General features: G+C 58.3%; 2 protein-coding genes across 2 annotated transcripts; one reads left to right on the forward strand and one right to left on the reverse strand.

Annotated features, from left to right (window-relative positions):
* The first annotated feature begins 798 nt into the window (after nt 1–798).
* Nucleotides 799–6594, forward strand: KAT8 (lysine acetyltransferase 8). The gene is given in 12 exon segments (XM_065402778.1): nt 799–841; nt 844–1104; nt 2041–2115; nt 2573–2748; nt 2964–3017; nt 3128–3292; nt 3574–3663; nt 4056–4196; nt 4622–4715; nt 5008–5158; nt 5493–5647; nt 6146–6594. Coding segments are annotated over 12 exon segments (1497 nt in total). The 3' UTR covers nt 6238–6594.
* A 5588-nt stretch (nt 6595–12182) lies between these two features.
* On the reverse strand, nt 12183–18811 carry PRSS8 (serine protease 8). The gene is made up of 6 exons (XM_065402785.1): nt 18766–18811; nt 15539–15565; nt 14372–14534; nt 13504–13775; nt 12846–13012; nt 12183–12560 (listed from the first exon to the last, which is right to left on the reverse strand). The coding sequence occupies exons 1-6, from the start codon at nt 18809–18811 to the stop codon at nt 12183–12185; spliced, it is 1053 nt and encodes a 350-aa protein (XP_065258857.1).
* Nucleotides 18812–19610: the final 799 nt, after the last annotated feature.

A 19610-nucleotide genomic window follows, 5' to 3' on the forward strand; every position in this document is an offset into this window, starting at 1 on the left:
ATTCCCGGCCCCACGCCAGAGCCCACATCCCCAGACGGAGCCCTCACCCCCTCCCGCACCCCAATCCCCTGCCCCAGCCTGGAACCCCCTCCCGCACCCCTCATTTCCGGCCCCACCCGGGCCCTCTCATCCCTTCCCGCACCCCAATCCCCTGCCCCAGCCTGGAACCCCCTCCCGCACCCCTCATTTCTGGCCCCACCCGGGCCCTCTCATCCCTTCCCGCACCCCAATCCCCTGCCCCAGCCTGGAACCCCCTCCCGCACCCCTCATTTCCGGCCCCACCCGGGCCCTCTCATCCCTTCCCGCACCCCAATCCCCTGCCCCAGCCTGGAACCCCCTCCCGCACCCCTCATTTCTGGCCCCATCCCCAAGCCCACACCCCCAGTTACCCTCACCCCCTCCTGCACTCCAACCCCAGAGCCCACACTCCCAGTGAGAGCCCTGCCCCAGCCCAGTGAAAGTGAGAGAGGATGAGGGAGAGCGAGCCACCGAGGGAGGGCCTCGGGAAAGGGGCGGGGCTAGGGTGTTCAATTTTGTGGGATTAGAAAGTTGGCAACCCTATGGGATACCGGGGTGGGGGGCGGGGTATGATACACACTGGGACGCATGGAGATGGGGGGCAGGGGCGCGGTGCATGCTGGGATAGTGGGGGATGTAGGGATGGGGCGCAGCGCACGCAGGCACAGGGGGTCAGGGATGGGGCGCGGTGCATGCTGGGATTCTGGGGGACGCGGGGTATGATGGGATACTAGGGCCCCTCCCAGGCATCTCTCCCCCCCAGGCTGCCGCGGTCACGTGATGCGGGCGGAACGTCACCTCCGGGCGCCCGCCACGCGCAGGTTCTTGGGGGGGAGGTTTGTTGTCCCGAGCCACTTCCGGTGACGCAGTTCCGGCCTGTCATGGCGGCGGAGCCGGGCGGGGCAGGTGGCGGCGGCGGGAGCCCCCCCGGGCCGGACCCGCTGCGCGGGGCGGGCGGCGAGGAGGAGCGAGAGGCCGACGGGCGGGGAGCGGCCCGGCCCCCGAGCCCGGGGCCGCTCCGCGAGGCCGAGGTCACCGTGGAGATCGGGGAGACCTACCTGTGCCGGCGGGCGGACGGGACCTGGCGTGAGAGACCCGCCCCCCCCCCCCCCCCGCGGCGCGACCCCCTCTGACCCCGCCCCCCCCGCGGCGCGACCCCCCCCCTCGCAACCCCCTCCCGCGGCGCGACCCGACCCTCCAGCCTGGGCCCCCAGACCCCGCCCCTCGCCCTGGCTACAGCCCCTGCCGTGAGCCCCTCCCCCCACCCATCTCCGGGGGGGGGGGGGGGGTGTGGACGAGGCCTGGTCCGAGAGAGCCCCCGTCACCATAACCCGTGTTCCAATACAGAACCACAAGCCGGGACCTCCAACCCTCCCCCTTCGTCCTCTAGCTCTCCCCGCCCCTGGGCTGGCGCACAGAGGGGACCTGGGGTGAGAGACCAGCTCCTCTTCTGATCCCTCTCGCTGATCCCTCTGTTCCCCAGTACCACCTGCCATCAGACCTTCCCACCCCCTGTACCCAGCCGTGTGCCCACAGGACCTGGCGTAAGGCCTTTCCCACAGTGCATCCCAGACCCACCTCTGCTTCGCTACACCAGTATAAACGGACGTTAAACTTCCTCTGCTTCAAGCAGTTGTGAGATTTAGGACCTGTCTGCACAGAGATTTTGTGGGGAAGCTATTGCAAAATAAGCCAGAGTGTAAATTGAAAGCACAGCCATTATTTCATGCTAGCTCCATGGGTGGACGCTCTTGTTCCGCAGTAAGAATCCTAGAATATCAGGGTTGGAAGGGACCTCAGGAGGTCATCTAATCCAACCCCCTGCTCAAAGCAGGTCCAATCTCCTGGGGGGGGAAGAATGCTCTTCCCCCCCCCCCACCCCCCCAGGAGGACATGCCCTTAGCAAAGTGTTTGGTTATCCTTCTGTGGAATGAGGTTATCGTTTTCCAGGGCATTGCACCTAACCTGTTCCTGCTCCCCACAAGCATCTAGGCTGGCACTAACCTGGTGATTGCCTTGCAGACTCGGCCGAGGTAATCCAGTCACGACTCAACGAGCAGGAGGCTCGGGAGGAATACTACGTACACTATGCCGGATGTGAGTGCAGCTCTGGGTTCTGTTCCTGGGGAGAGGGATTCATGTAGGCGGCTATTTATTAGGCACACTACAGTAGCACCTAGGATTGTGGTGGTGTTCATTCCTTTCCCACCGTAGTTTATGTTCAGTAACTGCCTCATTTTCACCTTTAAAATGAGTTTCTCACACATACCCCCCAAATTGATGGAGAATTAGCCTGCAGAACTCCCCATTACAGGATTTCCTTGAGGCAAAGAGGACTTTGCCCTTCTGTAGCACCTGATAACTAAGGGTATGTCTACATTGCCTGGCTTTGGGAGGGGTGTGGTTTCTAGAGGGCTAAAACACCTGGGGATCAGGACTTCTTGGTTCCAGTGACCAGATGTTGAGTGTTTGGGGACATAGTGAGAGAGTCACTCTACAAAGTGAGGCTGGATAGACTTGTTCAAGGTTCCATCCTGTCCCATCCTAACCACAGTCAACAGGCGCCTGGATGAGTGGGTAGATAAGAACCGGCTGGCCCTCACCAAGACAGTCAAAGATGCGGTGCAGAAAAACACAGACCAGTACATGAACGAGCTGTCAGAGCAACCCGAGCGTAAGATCACACGCAACCAGAAGCGCAAACATGACGAGATCAACCATGTTCAGAAGGTAAATACATCCGGGGATGCTTTTGTGGCAGGGATCGGGGTTGGGGGGCTCAGTAAGGAGTGCTCTCCCCTTGCAGTCAGTGCTGGTCCCTATACCCTGTGCGGTGCTAGGGGGCGCTGTGCTGCAAGGGCTGGGGTGGAAGGTTCAGTGAGGATTCAACTAAAGTCTGTGTTACAGCACTGGAAGTTGCCTGATATTCTGCTGTTTTCCCACAGACCTACGCAGAGATGGATCCCACCACAGCTGCCCTGGAGAAGGAGCATGAGGCGGTGAGTGCCCCTGGGGCATTGGCGTGGTCTGGCATCTAAATGATTGGGACTCTGTCTCCTTGCTCTGATCGCTAACCTAGAGTGTCCTCCCTCCCTCTCCGCACTCCCAGATCACCAAGGTGAAATACGTAGATAAGATCCACATCGGCCACTATGAGATCGACGCCTGGTATTTCTCACCCTTTCCGGAGGATTATGGGAAGCAGCCCAAACTCTGGATCTGCGAGTACTGCCTGAAATACATGAAGTTCGAGAAGAGCTACAGGTTCCACCTAGTAAGTAAGGACCAAGTCCCAGTATTGTCGGAGCTGTGGAGGTGGGGAGCCCAGGGCAGTGGGTTGGAGTTGAGGGGCAATGGCGTATCTGTTGGGGGCGGGGGCAGCGGAGGCCCAGGGCTGGGAGAGTAGGTGGGGGGTTGGGATTGAGGGGCCCTGGCAGAGCTTTGGGTGGGGGAACTGACCTAGGGCTGGGCTAGCAGGGGGCTGCGTGTCGGGATTGAGGGGCCCTGGCAGTACTGTGTTGGCTTGGCCAGCGTCTGAGAGTTTCTCCATCTCAGGGCCAGTGCCAGTGGAGACAGCCCCCAGGGAAGGAGATCTACAGGAAGAACAACATCTCTGTCTATGAAGTGGATGGCAAAGATCACAAGGTGAGGCGGTGCTGCTGGCCATCCCATGTGTGGCCATTGGGGAATTCCCTGCTACCACGGTGCCTTTGTCCTCCTCTGAGGAGCCCGGCACGTCTCTGTCCAAACAAAGGCTGCAGGGCTGTAGATCAGAACTCCCCATCCAGGCCTGTCTAGCCTGTCCCCACCTGGGGCAGGCGCACCCCTGACATTGTTCCCCAGCAGAGATGGAGTCGCTCCATCAGGCCCACCTAACCCGTCCCTACCCAGGACAGGATCGTCCCCAGCGGTCTGCTCCCCAGGGCTCCCCCATTCTGGGCTCCCACTCCTTCCCTGTGGCTCGCTGCTTGTCTGTGGTGCCCCAAGCTGGGCGAGTCCTGTGCTGTCTGATGGCTGCTTTTCTCACCCCTGCTCAGATTTACTGCCAAAACCTGTGTCTCCTGGCCAAGCTCTTCCTAGACCACAAGACCCTCTACTTTGATGTTGAGCCCTTTGTTTTCTACATCCTCACCGAGGTCGACAGGCAGGGCGCCCACATCGTCGGCTACTTCTCCAAGGTAACGGCCTGGAGCCCACGCTGAGAGGCCGGCAATCTCAGGGCTGGGAGCTGGGTTCTTTCTGGTTTCTTTCCCCAGCTCTGGCAGGGAAGTGGAGTCTAGTGGGTTAGAGCAGGAGGGCTGGGAGCCAGGGCTCCTGGGTCCCATCCCCAGTTCTGGGATGGGAGTCAAGCGCTTAGAACAGCGGACTGGGAATCGGAACAACCTTTTGTCAGTTTGCACCAGTCCTCCCCCATTCTGCAGCGATTTGGGACAGATGTGAGTCATTTCTGAGCCCAGATGTGGAACGCTGGTTTCCCCCTCCTGTGCCAGTCTGTGCCCAGCCTCTCCCTCCCCCCTCGGTACGCTGCCCTGTCCTCCCCCACTCCTAGGAGCTCCGTTGGGGCTCTGCAGTAACCCAGTGTCTGTGCATCCTTTGTGCTCAGGAGAAGGAGTCTCCAGATGGGAACAACGTGGCCTGTATCCTCACCCTGCCCCCCTACCAAAGACGGGGCTATGGGAAGTTTCTCATCGCTTTCAGTGAGTAGCCCTGGTGTCTGCCTTTGTTGTGCTATCGGCCATGTGTGCAATGAGTTGGTACGTTCTCGGATGGGAGTAACCGGCTTCCCTCTTGCTCAGCCAGGGAGTGAGCTCCCTACTGCCCCCTATAGGAGATCCCAGCAGCACAGGGTGGGGATGATTTCTGTCCTGAGACGCCCCTCTCCCCCCAACCTCATTGCACACACAGTTCCCGGAGGGGAATGGCGTAGGGTCCCCGCACGCCCAGGCTGGGGGCTCTGATCTCTCCCCACCCCCTTCTTCATGCCCGTAGGCTATGAGCTGTCTAAGCTGGAAAGCACGGTGGGCTCCCCAGAGAAGCCCCTCTCGGACCTGGGCAAGCTGAGCTACCGGAGCTACTGGTCCTGGGTGCTGCTGGAGATCCTGCGGGACTTCCGAGGGACCCTGTCCATTAAAGACCTCAGGTGAGCGAGGGAGCGGGGCTGGGGGGCAGACTGCACCAGGGACCTGGATTGGAGAGCACCCCCCGTTGAGCTCTTTAGTGCCGCATTGGGGCCAGCACTGGCTGTGAGGGGAGAGCGCCCCCTGCTGAGCGCCGCCCCACTCTCTGCAGCGCCCCCTAGTGCTGCACTGGGGACAGCTCTGCCTGCGAGGGGCTCGTACCCCTGACTGAGCCCCACACCCACAGCTGTGGTCTCCCATCCAAGCCTTGAACCAGCCCTCCCTGCTTAGCACTCAGCCCCACCCTGGTGCAGGCCGTGGGTGCTGCCAACGCCTCTGCCCCCCTTTCTCGTGCAGCCAGATGACCAGCATCACTCAGAACGACATCATCAGCACGCTGCAGTCCCTCAACATGGTGAAGTATTGGAAGGGGCAGCACGTCATCTGTGTCACGCCCAAGCTGGTGGAGGAGCATCTGAAGAGCGCCCAGTACAAGAAGCCTCCCATCACAGGTACTGGGCAGGGAATGGGACCTGGGACCTCTCCCCTCTGGGGGGGCGCTGGCTCCATCCCGCCCGAGGGCGGGGGACTGGCTGGGGATTGGGACATGGAGCCTTCCCCCACTAGGGGGCACCAGCTCTGATGCGGCCCCAAGCTTGGGGGGACTGGTTGGCTCTTGGGGGTGGGGAATGGGACACAGGGCCTTTCCCCTGGAGGGAACATTGCCCCATTTGCAAAGGCTGTTGAGGTCCCTGGTGTGTATTTCTACTCGGCTTGCGTAGACCCAGAGAGCAGCGAAGCAGCATTAAGCCCAAAGACAATACGGCCCTGTTAGAGGCGGGCGTATACACACCCCATTGAACATTCCTTGGCTGCGTTCAGGTTTCTGGTTTCTCTGAAGCAGGACATTGTTTTCCCAAGGGCAGGTGACGGGCGCATCGGGTTATGTAACCAGAGGCTGGGAAAGGGGCACTCTCAGCGAGCCAGCTCCCTGCTTCCCTCTCTCCCAGGGAAAGCTCCAAGCTCTCCACCGGCTGCAAATGCAGGGATCGCGCACCCCTCACTGAAATGCGACCGCTCTGGGGTGGGACGTGCTGGCTAACAGCAACGCTGCACAGCTCACCCAGCTACCTCTGGGCTTGAAATGACAAGGTGGGATTGAAGGAGGAAGAAGAGGATGAATTTGGCTTGGAAACTGGACGGGAGACACTGATTACCCTGGAATCCTCTAATGCCATTGAAGTGTTGCTGAGCGGCTGTTAAACAGCTGCCAGAGCTGGCTGCATTTCAGTGCCGGGTAAACCATGCCCCTGCAGTGTTGCTGTTACCCAGCTGCCTAACCCCAGAGCTCAGCTCTGGGTGCGTTTCCTCTGTTCCAACACAGACTGCTTTCCCACGGGTGCAATCTGCTTCCCTGCAATAACTGCTAGAGGGTTTATATAGAGAATATTGCGGGGGTTCTTTATAAAATCACCGGAATAAACTTCTACTTGAAGTGCATTTATACAGCAGCCTTAAAGAGAGTCCAGCACTTCCCTGTAGCAGCCTTTAAAGAGCCAAAAAATGATTGGAGGGGTGGAGAAAGTGAGAGGCATAAGGAGCTTGGACTGCACCATCAGCAAGTTTGCAGATGATACTAAACTGGGAGGAGTGGTAGATCCGCTGGAGGGTAGGGATAGGATACAGAGGGACCTGGACAAATTAGAGGATTGGGCCAAAAGAAATCTGATGAGGTTCAACAAGGACAAGTGCAGAGTCCTGCACTTAGGACGGAAGAATCCCATGCACTGCTACAGACTAGGGACTGAATGGCAAGGCAGCAGTTCTGCAGAAAAGGACCTAGGGGTTACAGTGGACGAGAAGCTGGATATGAGTCGACAGTGTGCTCTTGTTGCCAAGAAGGCTAACGGCATTTTGGGCTGTATAAGATGGGGCATTGCCAGCAGATCGAGGGATGTGATCATTCCCCTCTATTTGGCATTGGTGACGCCTCATCTGGAGTACTGTGTCCAGTTTTGAGCCTCACACTACAAGAAGGATGTGGAAAAATTGGAAAGAGTCCAGCGGAGGGCAACAAAAATGATTAGGGGGCTGGAGCACATGACTTATGAGGAGAGGCTGAGGGAACTGGGCTTGTTTAGTCTGCAGAAAAGAATGAGGGGGGATTTGATAGCTGCTTTCAACTATGTGAAAGGGGGATCCAAAGAGGATGGAGCTCGGCTGTTCTCAGTGGTAGCAGATGACAGAACAAGGAGTGGGGGAGGTCTAGGTTGGATATTAGGAAAAACTTTTTCACTAGGAGGGTGGTGAAGCACTGGAATGGGTTACCTAGGGAGGTGGTGGAATCTCCTTCCTTAGAGGTTTTTAAGGTCAGGCTTGACAAAGCCCTGGCTGGAATGACTTAGTTGGGGATTAGTCCTGCTTTGAGCAGGGGGTTAGACTAGATGACCTCCTGAGGTCCCTTCCAACCCTGATATTCTATGATCAAAAGAAGACTGAGCGGTGACTTGATCCTGGTGTAAAAGTACCTCCCGGGGGAGAAAATGCCAGATGCTTACGGGCTCGTTAATCTAGTGGAGAAAGGCAGAACAAGAACCAAGGGCTGCGAGTTAAAACCAGACACATTCCAATTAGAAATAAGGAACCAGGTTGTAACAGTGCAGGTATCAGCCCTTGGAACAAACTTACACACTTGAAGGCAGAAGGGACCATCCTGAACTAGTCTGACCTGCAAATCGCAGGCCTCAGGACCTCGCCCACCCCCTCCTGTAATTGTCCCCTAACCTCTGGCTGAGTTACTGATGTCTTCAAATCGAGGTTTAAAGACTTCAAGTGACACAGAATCCACCATTGACACTAGTTTAAACCAGCAAGTGACCCGTGTCCCATGCTGCAGAGGAAAGCGGAAACCTCCAGGTCTCTGTCAATCTGACCTGGGGGGAAATTCCTTCCCGACCCCAAATATGACGATTTGTTAGATCCTGAGCATGTGGGTGAGACCCACCAGGCAGAAAGAATTCTCTGTAGTAAATCAGAGACCTCCCCATGTAGTGTCCCGTCACCGGCCATTGGGGATATTTGCTGCTAGCAGTCGCAGATCGGCTACATGCCATTGTAGGCAGTTGTGTCATGCCATCCCCTCCATAAACTCCTCAGGGCAATGCTGAAATGTCTGTCCCTTAATGGCTTCCAGTCCACACTGGGGGCTTTTCTTGAGGGTGCTTTAGTCGCTGGGTTTGACACGGGGGTAACGGGCTGAGAGTTTCTGGCCGGTGCTAGAGTGGGAGTCAGACGATGATCTGATTGGGCCCTTTTGGCCTGAGAGCAATGGAGGGTGGGGATGTTCCTAGATTCTGTCAAACTTTCCCCCTCCCCTTTTTCCCTCCTCAGTGGATTCCATCTGTCTCAAGTGGGCACCCCCCAAACACAAGCAGGCCAAGATCTCCAAGAAGTGAAGGAACGGTGGGATACAGGACTCCAAATGACCCCTCAGTTGCATGAGGATGTGGGCTGCACCCTGCCTGACCATAGAGCACCAGAGCAAACGTCCAGCTGGGAGGACTGGGCGACCCAGCCGGCTGTGTGTCGTTCATTAGGCCAGCGCCGATTCAGCAGGGCTGGTGTCCTGTCGCATCTCATTCCCCTTGAGCGTTGCACGGCAGAATAGGCCCATAGCTGAGTTTTGCCCTCCCTAACAGCACTAGAAAAGGGGGTTCCCCACACCACTGCCAGGGTCTGCTGCCCAGCTAGTCAGTTGCGTGCTGCACGCCGGTCAATATCACCTTGGTGGGCTGGCTAATTTGTCGGGGGGTGCAGGGAGGAAGTGGGGGTGCAGGCTGCTTCAGAGGCTCTGGTGGGCAGCAGCAGCTGAGTCGGGGGCAGGAGGAGTTACTCAGCTTGCAGGAAAGGGGGGGGAGAGATGTCCATGGGTGCTAATGGGTTAATATGACAGCATGGCATCGGGTGTTCTCTGCTGGGCAAACACTCCTTGTCCAGCTGATCCCCATGGCTGGCAATACGGGGAAGCAGCGCTGGGGGAAGGTCCTGGTATAGCTGTGCAGGGAGACTGGATCTGTCACGCATGCCATGGAACAGGCCAGAGGCAGTGTGAGATTCCCTTCTAACCTACAATCAGCTCTGGCGCTGTGCACCTCCTTCCCTGAGCTGGGGTCTCTGCGCGGGGGGCAGAACACCGTAGCCCGGACTTACCACCCCACACACACATGCCCCCGACATGCCCCAGCTGCTGCAGGTAGAACCCATTCTGGCCATGACGATGCCCCTTCTGCTGGGCCTCCTTCATGTGGGCGTCTCCCCACTAGGATCTCAGCTGGGTCCCCTCTGGAACCTTTCACGCCCCGGCTGCCACCCTGCTGCTGGGGTTCTTCCCCCCTGGCCTGCACTCCTTAGGCCAGGATTCCCCTCACCATCCAGGGCTCCCCATGCCCTGTCCCAGTTCTCTTTTCCCACCTCCACTGCTGGGATCCCTCCCTGATCTCCTATTCCAGACATCCTGGCCTCCCCGCAAGGGACTGGAGGAAAAGCAGGGACGTGGGGATGTCTGCTGAGTTTGGCTGGTCTCAATTCAGCAGCCAAGCGCTGCATGGGCCGAAGGCGTGGGGCGCCCTGGGCCAGGGATACACAGCAGATACTGTCTCAGGGCTCTAACCTCAGCACCGATCTCACACTCCTCCAATCCCTAGGCTGGGTCCACCAGCTGGAGGTGCAAGTAAGCGTTGCTGTCGAGGGGGCTGGAGCGTGGGGGAAGGGTTGGTGCAGACAGCCCCCAAGCCAGTCCCCACGGCTTCCCTGCACTCCTGCTCACTGCCTAGAGGTGTATTTTTTCTGTTTTAAGAAGCGTGTATTTTTCATAAATAAAAAGGAAAAGTCTGAACAACCCGTGGCGGTCAGGAAGCCTGCCTGGGACTGGTCACACAGAGGGTATGGTGCACACTTGAGCAGGATTGCCCAGGCAGGGGGGTGCAGATGGTGGGGGAGGGGATCCTGGTAGGTGCACAGCGTGGGGAGAACACCCTTGGGGGAGAGGGATCCTGGCCGGTGGGAAGCACAGAAGTTCATTCCAGGCTGTATTCAGCCGTCCCATCACTGCCCCAGCCACTCCCCTAAGAGTTAAGACCTCCCCGCACCCAGCCAGCTCAGTGCAGGTGCCTCCCCACCGAGACGCCTCTCCCTGACCCTGCCAGCAGGTTCCTTGGACCAGCTCCAACCCGGATTCACCGGGTGTATTAGCACTGCCCAGCCCTGGATTAACTGTTCCCAACACCCAACCTCTTGGCCAGCAAAACAAGGTGTAGCCAGATGTGGCCCATCCTTCGCTTTGTGGGGCAGGACCCCTGTAACTGAGTTCTGGGTGTCAGGACACCTGGCTTCTAGCCCCAACTCTGGGAGGGGGGTGGGGATTCCTGGGTTCTAGCTCCGCCTCTGGGAGGGGGGTGGGGCTGGGCGCTTGGATGCCGGGGTTCTAGCCCGAGCTCTGGGAGGGGAGTGAGGTTTAGAGGTTAGAACAGCACAAAACCTTTACAAAAAAAATAACAGAGCCTTTCCCATAATACAGGGCTAACACTCTCTTTATTAAACCCTCCCTCTGGAGTCAAACAGCTCTTCCATGCCCCACCCCTGACTTAGAACAAGCGGGAGGAGGCAGACAGTCCCATGTGCTAACAGCCCCTAGCTCACATCTGGGCACGTGTGATGAACTCCGCTCCCTTTAGAACCTGCCCTCCCTCAGTGACTCTCCCCAGGTGGAAAAACCAGCTGTGCTGGTGCCACACGGCCCAGCCCTGGGGGTTCGGCTGACTCTGAGGAGCCGAGAGCTTCCTGCCAGACGTGTCACATTAGATCCTGGCGGCTTGACTCATGCCGGGACTGAAACCCGGCTGTTTCTGCGTGACGTGGGTAAAAGGACGAGGGGAACATTTCCCAGAACACCCCTCTTCTGGGGCCAATCTGCCTCCTCCCAGAATCCTTTGGGGACAACCACAGTCAAAGGGCTGTCCGGGCAGACACCCTGAAAATAGCCTTCTGGGGAGGGGAAGTAGGGGGCAAAATCCAGTTCTACTGGGGTATCCGCCACCAAGTCGCTATGATCACAGTGGTGGATCCCGTGCCCTCAAGATCCCCTTCCCGCCTTGCATCTCTACACTTGGAGTTGGCGGGGGTAGGGTTACCCTGCCTGGACCAGGCTCAGAAAGGCCCAGCAGAGCAGCCAGGGGGCCAGGAGATGAGCAGCTGCCCTGGAGCACAGCCCCTCCTCAGAGACCGGCTCCAGATCCACGCTCACGTCGCTCAGCTCCACCTCTGGGACGATCTCCTTGATCCAGGCAGCATGGGCCGAGGCGCGGGTATAGACTCCGGGCCGGTTGGCGGCCCCACATGCTTCCCCCCAGCTCACCACTCCAGCCAGCAGCCAGACACTACCCACTTGGCAGGAGAGGGGTCCCCCGGAGTCTCCCTGGAAAAATCAGGGTGAGAAGAGGAAGATAGGGAGCTTGTCAGGCTGCCCTACGAGGTGTCATGGTGACAGAACCGGGCCTGGGAACGGGTTGGGGAGCTGCCTACCGCTAGGGCCCTGATTCTCACAGAGTGGGGCCCTGGGAGTCAGAGTGAGGCTGGACGGGTTGGCATGACCCTGGGTGCCAGAGTGAGGCTCAGGGGCTGGCGTGAGCCTTGATCCCAGAGCGAGACTCAGGCGTTGGCGTGAGCCTCGATCCCAGAGCGAGGCTTGGGAGAGGTTTGCAGGACCCTGTTGGCCAGAACTCAGGCGTCTGCAGTACCGGAGGCAGAAAGGACGTTGCCGTGAACAGGGCTGCTGCCAGCTCGGTGCCCTGAAGTCACGTCAATTCCCTGATCGTGACAGAGCAGCACAACACAGGAAACAAACAGGAACAATAAGGGGATGGGGCGGGAAACCCAAGTCTTTGAAATCTGGGGACCATCCTGCTGAGTTTGGGAGGGGGGCAAGACGCCCCTGGACTGCCTTAGCGGGGGTGGGGGTCCCATGCTGCGCTGACCTTGAGAGCAGGGGCGCTATAGGGCAGGGAGTACGTGAAGTAGCAGGCAGAAGAACAGCAGGCTGGCAGTGAGGATGTGGGAGGTAGCGTGGTCCGATGGCTGGTTGGGGGAGATTGGCCGGGGCCAGTCGGGATGGGGCTGGATGCCGTCATAGGGGCCAGGCCGACTGGTGGTGTTGGGACACAGCCCCTCCTCCGAGACTGGCTCCTGATTCACGCGCACGTCGCTGATCTCCACCGCCGGGATGATCTGTTTAATCCAGGCTGTGTGGGCCGAGGTGCGGGTGTAGACGCCAGGCCGGTTGGGGGACCCGCACGCGTCCCCCCAGCTCACCACCCCAGCTAACAGCCAGGCATTGCCCACACGGCAGGAGAGGGGTCCCCCGGAGTCACCCTGAAAGAACAGGGTGGGGAGAGGGAAATGGTATTAGGAGGGGGATTGGTGGCAGGAGTGGGATACAAATGACTGGTTATTACAAAGCTTAGCCGTGGTGGGTGGAGACTGGCAGAGCGGGGGTGGGGGCCTTGAGGTCAAAGGTCAAGGAGTGGCACCTAAGCCCAGAAGGGATGGAAAATCTACAGCCCAACCATTGGGCCAATGCTCATAGTACCCAGCACTGACTCCCAGTAGCCCCACCCTTAGTGCCATGCACAGATGGATGCCCAGCATCCCGCTCACCTGGCAGGCGTCCTTCTTGCCCTCAGCGTAGCCCGCACACATCATGTCGTCCTGGATCACGTGGGGATCTGCTGGGTTGGCGTTGATCTTGTAGAGGCAGCGGCAGGTCTCAAGCCCAATCACTGGCACCTCCAGCTGCTGCAGGGTCTTGGGATTGGGCAGGCTGACTGCATGGGGGAAAAGAAATCAGCCAAGTCCGAGTGGGCAGCTGACTCCTCAGTAAGGTGGGGAAAAGGGAGCCACCGGGGGGCGCTGTGGTGAGGGGGTGGGGAACGGGCCAAGGGACTCACTCCACAGTAGTCCAGGCTCTAAGCCAGACTTAGGGGGGAAGGGGGATTGATGTGAGTCCAGATCCCAGAGCAAGGCTCAGGGGCTGGTACACACCCGAAAATCATCCCTGCAGTTTCAACTGAACACACAATTCACCTTCACTTCCTCTCCAAAATTGTTGGCAGCTGTTATCCAGCTACCCCACCCCAGACACAGCTGCATCTCAGCACCAGGCGAGCCATCCCCCTGTGACATTGCTGGGCAGCTGTTATCCAGCTGCCCGACCCCAGACACAGCTGCATCTCAGCGCCAGGCAAGTCATCCCCATGTGCGACATCATTACGCAGCTGCCTCGCCCCAGAGCTGGCTGTATTAACCCTTCACTCACCAGAGGTAAGCACATTCCCCCAGCCAGTCACAGTGCAGGTCATGCCGCTGGGGAAGCTGACGGAAGCGGACGGCAGGCAGATGGGGCGAATGCTACGCGTATAGGAGACGGACTCTTTCAATTTCACCAGCGCAAGGTCCCCGCCGGAGCCCTCATCCGTGTAGCCGGGGTTCTTGTTGGCCTGCTCCACCCCAACCACCTTGATGGCAGCTGAGGGGCTGGTCAGCTGGAAGGCTCCCAGCGTCACCTCATAGTCGGTGATGGGGTTTTCCCTGTAAGGTGGGGGAAAGAGATGTGGGACCTCAGCAAGGAGAGAAGCCAGCACCTCAGGCTGCAGAAAGCTTCAGCTAATGGGGAATCTCCCTTAGATAGCAGCAATGTAGGGGCAAGGACACACGCCATGTGGCGGCAGAGTCTATGCTGTAGAGGGTAGTGGTACACATACACATTGGGAATGGGCTCTAGTGAGTTAGAGTGGGGGAGCCTGGGAATCAGGGCTCCTGGGTTTTCTCCCTGGCTCGGGGAGCTCAGTGAGGTCTAGTGGGTTATGGGGAGGGGGCTAGGAATCAGAACGCCTAGATTCTCATTCTATCCTCATTCTGGGACTGGAGTTTAGGTGGTTAGAGATGGGGTGGGGGCGGGAGTCAGGATTCCTGGGTTCTATCTCTGGTTCTAGTAGGGGAGTGGGGTCCAGCAGTTTAGAGTAGGGGCAGCTGGGAGTCTGTCCATAGAAACCCAATCAAACAGGTTTAGGGTCAGAAAGGGATGGAAGATGCAGACTCCTCCTGACTAGTCCAGTTTCCCACCCCCACCCCCCGCCCCAAGTAACTCTCAGAGCCTGGCCCAGCCCAGATGACCCTGTACTTACGGTGGGAAGCAGTGCGCTGCAGTGATCACCCACTGGGGGGAAATGAGGGAGCCGCCACACACATGAACACCCTGAAAATTCAGGCTGACTTGCCAAGGCCACTGCCCGGCCTGTGCGTCTGTGCCCCCCACAATCCGTCCCATGATAGCACTTCCACACGTTCCTGCACGGGAGCAGAGCAGCAGTGAGTGAATCAGAAACAGCCCCTCGCTCTAACCATTAGACCCCATTCCTCTCTTAGAGCCTGGGCTAGAACCCAGGAGTCCTGACTCCCCACCCCACCCCCTGCTCTAATCTGTTAGACCCCACCCCTCTCTCAGATTTGGGGACAAAACCCATGAGGCCCAAAACATATTTTTGGTTGGTTTTGGTTTTAGGTTGCTCAGCTTTTCCACAAAAGCATCTAAATTTTCTGTAGAGAACAGACCTTTCGGGGTGGGGGGAGAAATTTGGTTGAAAACCCAATTTTTGCCATCCAAAACGTTTTGAGAGACCATTTGCAACACAACTTCCCAACACAAACGTAACCCAGACTAAGGGCTTGTCTACACTTGAAACGCTACAGCGGTGTAGACGCTACCTAGACCAATGGAAGAGTCTCTCCCGTCGCTGTACTTAATCCATCTCCCCGAAAGGCAGCAGCTAGGTCAATGAAAGAATTCTTCTGTCGACGCAGCGCTGTCCACACCAGGGGTTAGGTCGGCTTAAATATGCCGCTCGGGGGGTAGATTTTTCACATCCCTGAGCGAGGTTGCTGGGTTGACCTAACTTTTTAATGTAGACCTGACCCCTCAGGGAGGATAGATGTTCATTCCCTTTCCCCTCTGGGGGGCGCCGTCATTCCCTTAGTGGCTGGCTTACATATGAGGTTAATGAGCCTACAATAGGTGCAAGTCAAGGGAGCTGCTCCCTTAGCTCCACTGGTAGCAGCTCATGCCTTAAACTCAGGAGATGGTGGGCTCAAATCCTCCCATCACTATGGGGGCTGGTTATACTGAACACAAAGATCCCCTATTGATGCTGACACCTGGCTACACAAATAACCACCAAGGAAAACGACACTAGCTGAATAAATGACTGAAGGGGGGGTTGGGGGGGAAATGATCAGGAGGAGAAAAGTGACCGTCAGGCTGCCCGTATAGGCCGCGTTCCCAGCCAGATCTTTACCTGATTGTCCGTAGGTCTCCTGTACACCTGTTCAGAGGAGGACAAAAAGAGGCACAATCAGGAATGCATCCCAGGACAACACGCATCAGCACCGGGGCCACGGAAATGAAGCATCTCAGGGGTAATTGGGGGAGGGATTAGAAAGGGGCACCTCCATTTCTGCTGGGGGAATAGATTGTCAGATTTCCAGGATAGGGCCCACTCAGTAGGCAATAATAAAGATGCTGATATAGCTATCAAGTAATAGCTAAGCTCTACCCACTGAATGTCACTCCCCTTCCAGAGCCCAGGCTAGAACCCAGGAGTCCTGACTCCCAGCACCCCCTGCTCTAATCCCTACAGAGACCCCTCTCCCTTCCCAGAACCAGGGCTAGAACCCAGGAGTCCTGTCAGACAGAGGGAAGAGCCCCACCTTCAGAGCCAGGAACACCAAGGCCCCTGGGTTTCTCCGAGCTGTCTCCTACCCAGCCCAGCCCATGTGATACAGCCCAGCCCCTGGGCCAAGGCAGCCACGTCACTGCAGACTGGCAGGGTTATTCCCTTTGGCCTTGTCTCTGTCTCCCAGCCCGCGCCACCTCCTTTCCCGGGAACTGCTCCCTGTTCAGAGGAAGGGCCCTGGTCTGCCAGCGTCATTCCAGATTCTCCAGCAAGTCGGCAAGTTGTCAGAGTTTCACTCCTCAAGGCTCTGCATGACTCAGGGGAACGGGACACGTGGACTTTTCCCTCTACGGGGCACTGGCTCCGATCCAGCCCCAGGGCAGAGCGACTGACTGCCTCAAGGCAGCAGGGAATGGGACATGGGGCCTTTACTCATAGACTCATAGATTTTAAGGTCAGAAGGGACCATTGTGGTCATCTAGTCTGACCTCCCGCATGATGCAGGCCACAAAAGCTGACCCACCCACTTTCCCTTAACTCAGCTGTTGAAGTCTCCAGATCGTGATATAAAGACTTCAAGTCGCAGAGAATCCTCCAGCTTGCGACCCCTGCCCTATGCTGCGGAGGAGGGGGAGCTAGCTTGGATCCGTATTGCTCTCAAACCACCCAAGCTGATGTCCCGTTCAGTGGCCTGTGTGAAGTGAATTTGCCAGATCTCAGCCCAGTTCTCAGGGGGCCCACAAGAGCCAGCCTCAGCCAGGGGCTCGATGGGCCGTATACGCCCATCTCCTTTGCTCCCCACAGAGAGGGCGCTTCTGATTCAGTATCGCCTCAAGTGACCTGCATTAGCCTGGGACCCAGTCATGGGCCAGTAGCTATGTGGCTGTCTGTCCGCCCAGCATTCCTCCAGCCTGAGCGGAGAGGCTAAATATAGAGCCAGACCCGCGGGACAGGTTACTTCGGCGTGACATAGGGACATAACCTCCTTTTCCAGAGGAGCCCGGGCCAGCTTCAGAGGCACTAGCAGGGGCGGTGGGAGCCCGGCCCAGCATTAGACACGACCCAGCCCAACCCACAGGCTGTACCTTGACTAGGTTCTGTGCCGTTACCCCAGGGAGCCACAGCCTAGCGGTGGCCATGGGGGCAGATCAGAGGCTGAGTTCTCTGTGCAACCCTAGGACAGGGGCCGGGCAAGCTCACACAGACCCTTGCTCACGTACCTCAGCCGTGGGAACATCTCCCATTCCCTGCTCCCCATCCCTCCTCATCCCAAGCCAGTTCCCCCTCCCTGGGGCCAGATCTGAGCCAGCGCCCCCTAGAGAAGAAAGGCCTCGTGTCCCATCCTCTGCCCCCCAGACTCAGCCAGTGCCCCCACCCTGTGGCCGGCTCAGAGTCACTGTAGCGGGGCAAGTCCCCGTGTCCCATTCCCTGCTCCCGTGAGCCACCTAGAGCCCTATTGCTTGCTGCATTGAGAACTAGGAGCAGACATAGCCTGCTGGGGGGGGGGGGGGGGAGGGAAGAGGGAGGTCAGGTGTTCATGTCTGTAGCTTGCAGACCAAGCTGAGCAAAGACTCACAACAACCCCAGGGGCTGATGGGCCATTTGCTGCAGTGCTTTGGGTTTCAGGGCCTTTCACACAGTGTCTGATTACAGGGAGTTTCAGGTGAACCTTAGGGAGTTTCACAGTCTCCCAAATACTGTTTGTACAAGGAGACAAAGGGGACCGGCTGGCTCAGGAGGTCTGGCAATGGGGCCTTACATCTGTATCCCTCTGCTCCAACCCACTAGGCCCCACTCCCCTCCCAGTGCTAGGAACAGAACCCAGGAGTCCTGGCTGCTAGTCCCTCCTGCTCTAACCATTAGAGATCACTTCCTCCAAACAGCTGGGAACAGACCCCAGGAGCCCCGCTGGCTTCGGATTTCATGCAAACGTCTCCAGACAGACAAAACCTCTTCCTAAATCAGGATTAACCGTCCCCGTCCCCCCTCCAAATCTGGATAACTGGGACCAGGGAAACCTGCCCTGCAGGCATGTACAAATCCTCAAACCAAGCAACTGCAGAACAAGCCAGAAAAAACCGGCAGGTGTTTTTCACTCTAATTCCAAAGCGACAGTGTCCATCACATCACACCTACCACACACCGCACACACACCCTGCGTGACACACACACAGCCTTGTAACAGGACACCAACGTCACCGGACACCTGTAACACAACGCGTGCATCACACACAGAAACACCCACCACCCCATCCCACAACACATGGATCACACAGCGCAGGCATCACACAGACACACACACCACCACCACATTGCATGACCACATACATCACAAACACCCACCCCACACACACTGCATCACACAGACCCACTCACCCATAACCCCCTTACACACACACGTGATTTTCAGCCCCATATTGCCCCCCCCCGAACAATTTGTATAGTGGGGGTGCTGAGAGCCATTGAACCTTGTAGATAATGGAAACCACTTGAAGCCAGGGGGTGCGGCAGCACAACCAGCACCCCTAGTTCCTGCGCCTATGGCCCTGGGGCACCAAAGGGCGCTCCGAGACCCAGCCCTGCCCGGCCTGGCCAGGTCCCAGCCCCACAGCTCCGCGCAGGGCGGGCGAGCTGGGACCCTGCGCTGGGCGACCGGGACAGACAGGGGCACTCGGAGAAGGAAGGAGCAGAGGAAAGGGGGGGAGGAGAGAAGGGGGTTTTGGGGAGAGGCAGAAGGGGGATTTGGGGAACCAGAGAAGGGGGGATTTGGGGAGAGGCAGAAGGGGGATTTGGGGAACCAGAGAAGGGGGAAGGTGGGGGCAGGGGTCGAGCGGCCCCCCCGCACTCACCCAGGCTGAGGAGGAGGCAGAGCAGCGCCCCCAGGGGCGCCCCCATCTCCTGGGCGGGCGGCGCGGGGTCCCGCTGGCGGTGCGGGGCGGTGCGGGGTCCCGCTGGCGGTGCTGAGCGGTGCTGGGCGGGCAGGTGCGCTGTCTCCGCACTGGCTGGGACACTGGGACGCGGCGCTCGCTCCCTCCCCTCTTCACGGCGCCCGGAGCCAGGGAAGCCGCCCAACCTGCTGCACAGGATCCACCTCCCGCCCGGGCCCGCCCCCGGCCCCGCTCCGGCCGCTCTGTCACCGGGCCGGGATCCGCTCCCCCGCTGTTATTGTAGGGTCTCTCATTACTCGGCTCTGTTATTGTAGGGACTCTTATACACCGTACACGCGGCTGCTTTATTGTAGTGTCCCTGATGGCACTGTCCATGCTTGTTATTGTAGGGTCTCTCCTTGCCCTGCTCTGTTATTGTAGGGACTCCTCTTACACTGCACTTATTGCTCAGTTGTTGTAGGGTCTCTCATTCCATTGCACACACCGCCTTGTTATTGTAGGGTCTCTCATTACACTGCTCTATTATTGTAGGGTCTCCCCTTGCAGGGCGCATATTGCTCAGTTGCTGTAGGGTCTCTCATTCCGTTGCACACGCCGCCTTGTTATTGTGGGGGCTCTCATCAGACGCCTCTGTTATGGTAGGGTCTCTCGGTGAGTCCGGGCACATTCCTGACTCTGGTTTCACGATCCATTAATGTGTGGCTGACTCACTCTCCTGGGCCGGAAGGGAAAAATTGTTTCCTGCCTTGATGCACGTGAGCCATGCCCCTGTCACCTCACCAGCACCCCAGGGATGGGGCCCCGCT

Source organism: Emys orbicularis, chromosome 4 (assembly GCF_028017835.1).
Source record: "Emys orbicularis isolate rEmyOrb1 chromosome 4, rEmyOrb1.hap1, whole genome shotgun sequence".
Taxonomy (NCBI): Eukaryota; Metazoa; Chordata; order Testudines; family Emydidae; genus Emys; species Emys orbicularis.